We start from the raw sequence: 11,686 nt of genomic DNA, 5'->3' as shown, positions 1-11,686 counted from the left end.
TATATTAGGGCTGGGAGAAAAAATCGATTCACCTTAGCTATCGCGATTTCTCTCTCTCTCTCTCTCTCTCTCTCTCTCTCTCTCTCTCTCTCTCTCTCTCTCTCTCTCTCTCTCTCTCTCTCTCTCTATATATATATATATATATATATATATATATATATATATATTCTTTTTTAAGTATTATTTTTATTCTCTCTTTGTTTCCTTTGCTGAAGTTGTCCCTATTCAGAATTTGTAAACTTGCAGAAACTAAACGACTCTTTAGTGTTTGTAAGTTGTAAACTGCAGAAAAGTTAACAAATCTTTTGATGATCAAATTCGAAATGTTCGAGTCACAGGAATGAATCAAAATCTCCAACAATATTTCTCAATATTTACAATTTGGCAAGCTCCTGGCTGGGATATTTCGGGTTTTTCCAAACTCGAAACGCAGCACTGTATGTCCATTCACAGCCACCGTAAAGCCAGTGTCTACGCATGCGCCCGCCTCAAATCAACAATGGCGGCCTCCTTTGGCGTGTGTAGGTTACGTTTCAGGAGTTTAGGGGGGTTTGATAGATTTTATCTTGGAGTGGAACCTCAAACTAAAAGAAGACTCACTTCAACTATATCAGCAATCAAAGCCCAGGCAGGGAACAACACCGGTAACACGGTTTCTCTGTAGATATAGGCATGACATTTACTAAATAAGCTGGCGACATGACGATGTAAAACGTATTCATGCAGCATCAGACTTTCATCAGTCATTTTTTGTTTAAAAAATAAATACCTGGTTGTCTTTTCGTGCTTAAAATCGTGATGGAAATTTAATGTGCCACACTAAACCACACTAATTCAATGCTTCTTTCCACTTGCTTCACTTTCGTTTTAGTCACGAAAGCCAAGGAGAATAAAACATTTCAAGCAATCCAGGAGGAGAGAAGAGAACGAGCTGAAAGATCGGTCTTGATCAGCTGTCCGCCTAAGTTCAATGAAAATAAGTTTTTAGATTACCTGTCTAAACACGGGACAATCAGCAAGCATTTCTTTTACAGTAGCTACGTAAGTGGGGCAAAACTACATCAAGTAATATTATATCTAGAATTAGACACTTAACTACATCTGACACTTTGACTGAACTGTGTTTATGATCTGATTCTGTGTCCGTATAGGGAACATATGCAGTAGTTGAATTCTCCAGTGAAGAGAGCATCGCCTCATTGAAGGAGAGCACTAACTTACCAGCTGTTGAACATGAAGCTGCAGTGCCTTTCAAATCTAGACTGCTGTCATTGAAATGGCCAGCCAGTCAATTGAACAACCAACCCATGCCTACTTTCCAAGAGCAATCGCCTCCATCCATTGGTGACATCAGCCAACTGCTCTCAGAAAAGGACAGTGTAAGTCTTCCCAATATGTTTTTTTTTTTTTTTTTTACCAAGACATGATTAGGCTCATGGAAGAGAATGAATATTGGAATGGGAGATGTGGAAGTTTTCAGCATTTACTTTTGTTTTTCTTTTTGGAGTGTTATGTCCTTTTGTTGGTGCTTCAAATCTGAGGACAAATAAGCATTTATTCTTCATTTCTTCATTCCACAGATAGATGAGCAACTGCAGTGTCTGACAGAGGCCTTACAGCTCACAGAAGAGAACATCAGTCTGCGCTTCCTCATTTGTTCTCTGCTTGGAGACATTGCTGGAGCATATTTCCCAGAATGCATCATCAGGCCTTTCGGTTCCACTGTCAACACCTTCGGCAAACTGGGCTGTGATGTCGACATGATTCTGGACCTCGATGGCATCTATGCAAAAAGCCAGAAAAAGGTCAGTGATGTGGGCTTCGGTGAAGTAGATTGAATCGAAAAGGTAAAGGTCATCAGCATTGAAAATACTGTCATCATTTACTCACCCTCATGTCGTTCCAAACCGGTATGACTTTCTTTCTTCCATGGAACACAAAAGAAGATATTTTGAAGAATATTTGTAAACAAATCGTTTTATATTAGTTTTTAAAATTAGTTTACCTTTGATTTCCACTGAATGGACAAAAAACATTTAATTTTTGGCGAACTGTCCTTTTACTCTTTTAATATTAAAGGTTGTATCAGCGATTTCAGGCCCAAACAAAAATTATCACATTCATCTAATCTTTCCTAACGATCCACTAGCTGCCCGCCCCATAAGCAGGCTGTCAAAAAACGCGTCTCTGTAGGCAGCCTAGGCTCTGAGATCTGCACACAAAAACAAATGGGTACAACCACCACTCAAAATCAAAATAAACAGTGTTCTAACCAATCACCGACAGGGGCGGGTGTTGTTTGTTTTTGCTCCCGTGCTCGGCTGCACGCGAAGTCGGAGCTGAAGAATAAGGCAGCGTCTATCCACCCTATGCTATCAACGGACCAGATACATTTAACATGGAAGAGGCAATCCCCAAGAAGAGGAGGAGGATTAGGGCGAGGGAATACCCTCGTTTTTCATCAAAGAAACGAATAATAATCAGGAAGGCTTTTGAACGGTGGAGAGAATTTAAAGATTTGAAATTTTTTAAATCGGACGCTGAGTTTGCACTGTTTCTTCTGGACAGGTGAGTAGCTTCTAGTGCTGACTTTTTTGTATGTGAACTTTGTGTGAAAATATATATATTTTTTAAAATATGAGTGAAGCTCGACTAAACTCGGATAGCTCTAGCGAATATCAGATTGTAGGGATTTAGTGTGTGAGATTGGCATGCTTGTGAGCGAGTTGATTCTGACGAATTGGAATTCGTTGAGGGAGGGGCGAGCTAACTTGGTTTGTTTGGGATCTCGATTCAAACACAAACAGAAGTGACTTCACCCACAATCGCTTATACAACCTTTAAAATATAAGATAGTTAAAGTATTTGAGTGGAAATTTAAGTTTTTTTTTTTTTTGCCTTAATTATTTATATAAATGTTTTTTTTTATTCCATGGAACAAAAAGTAGATATTTTGAAAGACCCCATTTTATGAGCTTTCATTAAGTGTAAATTTGAATAAATAATAAATGTTCCTTTTTTAAATGAATTTTTCCATTCTATGGAATCTTGTTTCTGCCACAGAATAAAAAAGGCAATTGTGACTTGTTTCAATTACACAATTTCTCGCAATTACGAGTTTACATCTCACAATTTAGACTTTTTTTTTCAGAATTGTGAGTCATAAATTCTTTTCAATTCAATTACTTTTGAATTTTTTTTTTTATTGGCGGAAACAAGCTTCCATACCATTCGTTTAAGCTTTACATTTTACAATTAAAAATATGCATTGAATTTCTACAGTTAATTAAGTTTATTTTTATTCATTATTCTTAGTTGATTGATTATGCCGTCATGTTTTAAACAGGGCTCAGGACTGTCCCTGGAGTACCAGGTGAAGAGAGGGGCCTCAGAGCGGGCTGTGACCCAGAGCATCCTCTCAGTCATTGGGAAATGCGTAGACCAGTTCGGCCCTGGATGTGTGGGAGTCCAGAACATTCTCCAAGCTCGATGTCCTCTTGTCCGCTTTTCTCACCAACCCTCCGGCTTTCAGTGTGATCTCACTGCCAACAATAGGTAATTTTATATTTTTGTTGTGCTGTCTGCTTAAAGGGTTAGTTCACCCAAGAATGAAAATTCTGTCAGTAATTACTCGCCACATGTTGTTCCAACCCCTTAAGACTTTCGTTCATCTTCGGAACACAAATGAAGGTGTTTGAGAAAACTGAGAGCTTTCGCACGCCTTCATAGGCTGCAATGTATTTTTATCTGCCAGTCCAGAAAGTTAGTCAAGACATTGTTACAATTGTTCAAGTGCCTACAGTGGCTCAACCTTAAGTTTATCAAGCGACAAGAATACTTTTTGTGCACAAAAATAGCAACTATATTCAACAATCTCTTCTCTTCCATGTCATTCTCCTACACTGTTGACGTAGTGTAAACAGTGCAGCGCTTCTGGGTTCTACGTCAGAACGTAGTAGGCTCACTATTGGTTGACGCTGGTCATGCGTGTGAGGCAATAGTGAGCCTACATTATTTTTGTTTTTTTTGCACACAAAACTATTTTCATTGCTTGATAAACTTAAAGGGTAACTCAACCCCTGGTCAGAGCCTGACTCCACCCACTAGCAATATTTGAAAAATGCTGGAAAAGTTGGCAGAGCCCAGATGAGGGGGGGCGTGCACCTGAGACCTGCATCTCTCTGTATGCAAGGACGTGGTGAGCTAGTGCCTGCTTATGTCATGTATAGGGATGCAGTGATTACCGGATTTCACAATTAACCGCGCTTTAAAACGTCACGGTTAATTAATCGTAAAGACTATGCTACACCGAGTGTTCTGCACGGAACGGAACTTTTGCACCAAACGAAAACAAGGTTACACCAGCGGTGCACCAGCTTAATGCCGTGCTCGTCAACCACTATGGCAGGGGGACTAGCAGCGACGCTCTATTTCCACCGAAAAAACGCCTTAAGGGCCTGTTCACAGATCGCGTCTTTTGCGCGCTCAAGTTCGTTATTTCAAATGTAAGCGTGCGGCATGCGCGCTCATAAGGGAAGCGGCGCGCTCGTTTTTTCCAAGCGCGTGCGCGCCGCATCGAGATAAAAACATCTCTACTTTTCAAAATGCCGCAAGCGCACCTTAGGTCAAGTGACAAGAACCAACACAGCACTAGCGCTTTGGAAAAAGGATAACGTGGCGTGCAACTTTCAGCTTTCAGTGCAACGTAAAAAAACAACAACCAAAAAACAGCGGAATGTTTTGGTTACCCAAGTCTGTGGAAAACAGAATGTGACGTGCTCTCAAGAGTTTCAGTCAGTGAACATTTAACTTAATATCCTATTGCTTTTCTAAAGGCACATGTAAAATTTGGATTAATAATTTAAAAAAGAGTATTAAAATAAGTACAATAATATTGGAGTGGATAACGTGGACTATATTTGTTTTCTTTTAAAAGAAATACATAGTTAATATTTAGCTTACATTTAATTCAATAGAGCCAAATACTTTGTTTATTCTTATTTTCATTGGGAGTTATTATCCCTTTATTTGTTTTTAAGTCAAATACCAACAAGATATTGTTTTCATGTTATCAAGTTTTCTACCTCAGGTTGAAAATACATTTAGAACAAACTAAACACTTAATCATTTTGTGATCTATTTCAATCAAAGAGCCCTGCAGCCATTGACTTAATTTGTTATTTTAAAAGAAAAATGCTGGATGTTTACAAAGCACTTCTCTTTAATTCCAAAGGAAGAGATTGATTATCGTTTGTCATTTTATAATTTTGTACTGTGTTGTGGCAAATAACACATGAAAATCTAGTGTTGAGTGTTCATGTGATATTATACATATAGTGTTGTGAAATTAATTGATGCATTATAATCGTTAAATCGTGATTATTTCTCAGACAATAATCGTACTCACAAAATCTTTAATCGTTGCATCCCTAGTCATGCAGTACCACAACATCCTATAGGAAAATTCAACTGCAGTAGCCACCGTTCAACCTGAAGAGGGCAGCACTCAAGATGCTTTTACACCATATATTGTAGAATTAAAACACTTTATACCAAAATGTAAAAAATTTACACGAATCAATGAACAGCATTAATAAAGCCCCAGTCTTACAGATCATTAACTAAAAAAAGTTGTTTTAGGGTTTAGTTACCCTTTAAGGTTGAGCCACTGTAGTCACTTGAACTATTGTAACGATGTCTTTACTAACTTTTTGGGCCAGCAGATGAAATTACATAGCAGCCTATGAAGGAGTGAGAAAGCTCTCAGTTTTCATCAAAAATATCTTAATTTGTGTTCCGAAGATGAACGAAGTCTTACGGGGTTGGAACAACATGTAGTAAATACTGACATTTTTCATTTTTGGGTGAACTGACCTTTAATGCCATGCCATTCTATGTTGACATGAAGTTCTGTCAGTTTATTTTCTCACTCCTATTCACACTTCCCCAAACCAAATGTCATCAGCCTGATGCTTCCTTTTAGAAAGTGACACACCAGTAATGCACAGAAACCTGCTCAGCTCTTTTTGTTGTACTATGTCCCCTGTAGGTTTGAGAAGGGTATTCCCAGATGTGTATATTGTACACCCATATGTGCATAATGAGAAACCCAGAAATGTATTTGTCCTTGAATGACTTAAGGGCAATATATTGTGTACAGATTGACTGGTGAACATGAAATGCATTTATTGTTATTATTATTCGAGGTTTATTATTATTATTATTATTATTATTATTATTATTATTATTAAAGCTTTAAATAAAGCTATATTATATAAAGCTATATAAAAGCTGCTGTGTGCGCCCTTAGTGACACCAGATAGAACTGCAAAATATAATGATTTTGCACATTTTTATAATTTTTGGTTTCCCTAAACTCCACCTTAAATTAAACAAGTTGCAATAGTCTTTTCTTTCCTATGGTGACGTGTATATTCAAGTGAAACGGCTTCTCGAAACAAGAAGAAATAAAGGGCTGGATTTGAAATTGACCATTTGGAATTAATTGGATCATTACTGTTTGCTATTGCTGTGATGTCATGTGAGTAACAGGTTGTCTCGTGCCATTAAACAAGTCATTAGAGCAGAGAAGAGATGTCGCTGCAAGAGCGAGGGGGAAGTTGAATTATTTTGTTTTAATAATCTTCCATGGATAAATCATTAATAATAAATACTTTCTTGGTGACTTTAAACTTTGTCCCAAACACTTGTTCTGCCCCGAACTCTCACTATTGGTTGATTCTAATGTCTTTTTTAATTAGAAAATTACATACAGAGAAAACTATAAGCTCTCTTTAGCTTAATTTTCCCACAGGTGAAAAAAACAACACAGCACACAGACTAAAATGATAACCTTTTTTTTTAAGATGTGCCATCATTTTAAATCGCCCTGACATATTTATCGAGGAATGTGTGTTCTGTTTAATTGAATGCTCTGTTGTGTGCAGGGTGGCGATGAAGAGTTCAGAACTGCTGTTTCTCTACGGGCAGCTGGACCCTCGTGTTCGGCACCTGGTGTTCAGTGTTCGGTACTGGGCTCGGGTTCATAGCATCACAAGCGGTATTCCAGGAGCCTGGATCACCAACTTCTCTTTAACGGTCATGGTAGTGTTCTTTCTACAGCAGAGGAGTCCTCCCATACTGCCCACACTGGACCGACTGAAAGACCTGGCAGGTATACACAATTATACTTGGACAGACATGCTTTTCTGCGGTTCTCTTTTGTACTATACTGCCACATAGAGGTGAAACAGTACCTACAAATTTGGTCAAAATTGAGCAATGACTGAAATTGGGTCTCTTGACTTAGATGATCACACGAGTGATTGTTACACACATGACTGTTACACACGAGTTTGGCTCAACTATGCTCAGATTCCGAGAAAACTGAGTGTGAAACAATCAGAGCTCAATCAAAAACTTTTGAGCAATTACACCATTACCCCAATTTATTGAGGATAGTGGGGTAAGATGTGTTAGTGGGTAAACTGTGGTGCCCCGCTATTCTAGAAAACTTTATACATTTTATCATGTGACCATACACTTTAAAAGTTTGGGGTCAGTAACATAATATGTGTTACATAATACATAATAATAATGCTACATAATACGACACATAGCATTGTCCATATTTTCTGGGGTTTTAAATTTATTTTAATTCTATCTATCTATCTATCTATCTATCTATCTATCTATCTATCTATCTATCTATCTATCTATCTATCTATCTATCTATCTATCTATCTATCTATCTATCTATCTATCTATCTATCTATCTATCTATCTACAGGTCCTTCTCAAAAAATTAGCATATTGTGATAAAGTTCATTATTTTCCATAATGTAATGATAAAAATTAAACTTTCATATATTTTAGATTCATTGCACACCAACTGAAATATTTCAGGTCTTTTATTGTTTTAATACTGATGATTTTGACATACAGCTCATGAAATCCCAAAATTCCTATCTTAAAAAATTAGCATATTTCATCCGACCAAAAAAGAAGTGTTTTTTTAATACAAAAAAAGTCAACCTTCAAATAATTATGTTCAGTTATGCACTCAATACTTGGTCGGGAATCCTTTTGCAGAAATGACTGCTTCAATGCGGCGTGGTATGGAGGCAATCAGCCTGTGGCACTGCTGAGGTGTTATGGAGGCCCAGGATGCTTCGATAGCGGCCTTAAGCTCATCCAGAGTGTTGGGTCTTGCGTCTCTCAACTTTCTCTTCACAATATCCCACAGATTATCTATGGGGTTCAGGTCAGGAGAGTTGGCAGGCCAATTGAGCACAGTAATACCATGGTCAGTAAACCATTTACCAGTGGTTTTGGCACTGTGAGCAGGTGCCAGGTCGTGCGGAAAAATGAAATCTTCATCTCCATAAAGCTTTTCAGCAGATGGAAGCATGAAGTGCTCCAAAATCTCCTGATAGCTAGCTGCATTGACCCTGCCCTTGATAAAACACAGTGGACCAACACCAGCAGCTGACATGGCACCCCAGACCATCACTGACTGTGGGTACTTGACACTGGACTTCAGGCATTTTGGCATTTCCTTCTCCCCAGTCTTCCTCCAGACTCTGGCACCTTGATTTCCGAATGACATGCAAAACTGAGCAACAGTCCAGTGCTGCTTCTCTGTAGCCCAGGTCAGGCGCTTCTGCCGCTGTTTCTGGTTCAAAAGTGGCTTGACCTGGGGAATGCGGCACCTGTAGCCCATTTCCTGCACACGCCTGTGCACGGTGGCTCTGGATGTTTCTACTCCAGACTCAGTCCACTGCTTCCGCAGGTCCCCCAAGGTCTGGAATCGGTCCTTCTCCACAATCTTCCTCAGGGTCCGGTCACCTCTTCTCGTTGTGCAGCGTTTTTTGCCAAACTTTTTCCTTCCCACAGACTTCCCACTGAGGTGCCTTGATACAGCACTCTGGGAACAGCCTATTTGTTCAGAAATTTCTTTCTGTGTCTTACCCTCTTGCTTGAGGGTTTCAATGATGGCCTTCTGGACAGCAGTTAGGTCGGCAGTCTTACCCATGATTGCAGTTTTGAGTAATGAAACAGGCTGGGAGTTTTTAAAAGCCTCAGGAATCTTTTGCAGGTGTTTAGAGTTAATTAGTTGATTCAGATGATTAGGTTAATAGCTCGTTTAGAGACCCTTTTCATGATATGCTAATTTTTTGAGATAGGAATTTTGGGTTTTCATGAGCTGTATGCCAAAATCATCAGTATTAAAACAATAAAAGACCTGAAATATTTCAGTGGTGTGCAATGAATCTAAAATGAGGTTTATTTTTTTTTATTACATTATGGAAAATAATGAACTTTATCACGATATGCTAATTTTTTGAGAAGGACCTCTATCTATCTATCTATCTATCTATCTATCTATCTATCTATCTATCTATCTATCTATCTATCTATCTATCTATCTATCTATCTATCTATCTATCTATCTATCTATCTATCTATCTATCTATCTATCTATCTATCTATCTATCTATCTATCTATCTATCTATCTATCTATCTATCTATCTATCTATCTATCTATCTATCTATCTATCTATCTATCTATCTATCTATCTATCTATCTCAAAGCTTTTATGAGACTGCTGTGTCATTGTCTGTGACCTCAGAAAAGTTGCTATACATCATACTATATAGCTCTCCCCTGAGTCGACTTTCTACACGCACACAATTATTGTTTCTTGTCTTCCAGGGTCAAGAACACTGATGCCCACAATAATAATACAGTCAATTTCTATATGGAAGGCCACTGGCATTATATTTATGTTTTGTGTGTGTGCATTTTCCAGGACCATCGGATAAGTGTGTCATTGAGGGTAATGACTGCACTATTGTCAGTGACCTCAGCAAGATTACAGTGCAGAAGAACACAGACACATCAGGTGAGTGCATAGATTGTTTTCGTAATTTTAAGGTTTTACCTTTTCACCCTTTGACAGATTTCTGTTCTCATTTCTGTCATCCATTTCTGTAATGCTTTTGTAATGCATTCAATTTGTACTGATCATTAATGACATTAAAGAATTAATGCTGTTTTTATTTTTCTGTTGTTTTAATTTTTTCGTGCACAGCGAAACTGTTGCAGGAATTCTTCGAGTTTTATGGCAATTTTCCCTTCAATAAGGCATCGATCAATATTAGGAAGGTGAGTCATCCACCAATGACACGTGCATGCATGCGCAAACTCCCAAAGGACACTGATGACGTCTTAGCGGACCCTCCACAAACGGCCACCAGAGGGCAGTATATATATAGTCAAAATAAGTGTCTAGTACTGCAGTGTACAAAGTTAGATGTGGGGTCCAAAAGTCTGTGACCATTAGTGAAAATGTTTCTGTTTTTCTAATTGAATAGTTTTTTTTTTATGTAGCAAATTATATCACCAGGATAACAATTTGTGTGAAAATGCTGATGCGACTGTTGTTAATACTGTCTGTCCATGCACTGTGTGTGTTTAAGTGTGTGAAGGCTTAAATATCCTGCTTTATATCCCTTTCACCAGGGAAAGGAGCAGACCAAACCGGAAACAACAGCTTTGTACATCCAGAATCCATTTGAAACCAGTCTAAACGTTAGCAAAAACGTTAATGCAACACAGCTTGAACGCTTTGTGAAACTTTGTCAAGAAAGTGCTTGGCTTTTTCAGAAAAACGAAATTATTAACCGAAGTTCTAGCCAATCGGCTGAGTCGGTTTCGCCGTGGGGGTTCTCTGCGCTTCTCCTTCCTTCAGTCACCTCAGGAGCAGGGGTGAAAAGTCGCAGGAAGAGAAAACTGGAACCAGCTAGTTCAAGAATAAAGAACCTGTTAGACTCTCTGAAGATTAAAGGTGGTGAAACTGTTGCAAAGAAGGGAAGTGCAGATCCTAGTAGGTGATGTGGTCAATAAATCTCTCACCCACAAGAATGAGAGAAAAGTCTCCTGAATAGTAAATGCGAATGACCAACGTGCCCAAAGATTGAAACAAATGTGAAGTTTATGTATTTCTACAGTCAGAAGCTGTAAGTCTTTTAAGAAATGTTAAAAAACTAAGCTCAATTTCTTTTTCCTCTAAAGTATTCCACATGAAAGAGAAACTTTGTCGATCCCAACATGATATAATGAAGGAAGAAGAGGTCCACTGCGGTCTTCGACTCCTAGAAAAATGGAGCTAGATGGTTGTTGTGTTGATCTGATAACAGCAATCATTACAGTTTCCACAGAAGTGGAACAAAACCTCGGGAACACTAAACGGCTTGCATGGAACAGTTGTGATTGTTAGATCACACACAGACTCCATCTTCTCTGCATTGCAATACCAATACAACGGTCTAATGACTTTATGTAAAAGCAAAGTTCATGTCACATCAGTACCAAACTGTTATGAGAGGTACAGAAAGAATAAACATTCACTGTCAACTAGTATACATAATATTTTATAAGATATTAAAACAAAGGAATTACAATCAGACCATTACTGTTTGTTTGTTCTTGGGCTTCTTTATTTATAATCTTTTCATACTTAAAAAAAAAAATTTGTGCTTGTTTCATAAACTATGGGATACTGTTTCTGCCACAGAGTAAACAAAGTTTTTGTGGCTTTATTTGAGAATTATCTCAGAATTAAGAATTAATTTCTCATAATTGTGTATTATTATCTCACAACATGACCTTAAATCTACTTA

The 11,686-nt window shown here is 38.1% G+C and overlaps 1 protein-coding gene across 2 annotated transcripts; it reads left to right on the top strand.

Annotated features, from left to right (window-relative positions):
• The first annotated feature begins 454 nt into the window (after positions 1 to 454).
• mtpap (mitochondrial poly(A) polymerase) lies at positions 455 to 11,472 on the top strand. 2 transcript variants are annotated; one of them, XM_077200943.1, is made up of 9 exons: positions 455 to 521; positions 872 to 1,041; positions 1,152 to 1,379; positions 1,581 to 1,805; positions 3,347 to 3,555; positions 6,948 to 7,174; positions 9,814 to 9,906; positions 10,096 to 10,169; positions 10,527 to 11,472. In XM_077200943.1, exons 1-9 carry the CDS (start codon positions 500 to 502, stop codon positions 10,896 to 10,898), a joined length of 1,620 nt encoding a protein of 539 aa, XP_077057058.1. In that variant the 5' UTR covers positions 455 to 499; the 3' UTR covers positions 10,899 to 11,472. The 2 variants fall into 2 exon arrangements, with proteins under 2 accessions (XP_077057058.1, XP_077057059.1); XM_077200944.1 differs by having other exon boundaries at positions 467 to 644.
• The last annotated feature ends 214 nt before the right edge of the window (positions 11,473 to 11,686 follow it).

The sequence above is a fragment of the Siphateles boraxobius genome, unplaced genomic scaffold, assembly GCF_051911475.1.
Source record: "Siphateles boraxobius isolate OS27281-9 unplaced genomic scaffold, OSU_SipBor_1 46, whole genome shotgun sequence".
Lineage (NCBI taxonomy): Eukaryota > Metazoa > Chordata > Actinopteri > Cypriniformes > Leuciscidae > Siphateles > Siphateles boraxobius.
The sequence above is the reverse complement of the archived record's forward strand: the minus strand, read 5'-3'. Positions and strand labels throughout refer to the sequence as shown.

Excerpts from the sequence above, each read along its gene's own strand:
- mtpap (XM_077200944.1), top strand. The coding sequence starts at position 500 with ATGGCGGCCTCCTTTGGCGTGTGTAGGTTACGTTTCAGGAGTTTAGGG. Across the intron at positions 1,380-1,580 it reads TGCTCTCAGAAAAGGACAGT|ATAGATGAGCAACTGCAGTG; the intron begins GTAAGTCTTCCC and ends TTCATTCCACAG. Across the intron at positions 7,175-9,813 it reads CCGACTGAAAGACCTGGCAG|GACCATCGGATAAGTGTGTC; the intron begins GTATACACAATT and ends TGCATTTTCCAG.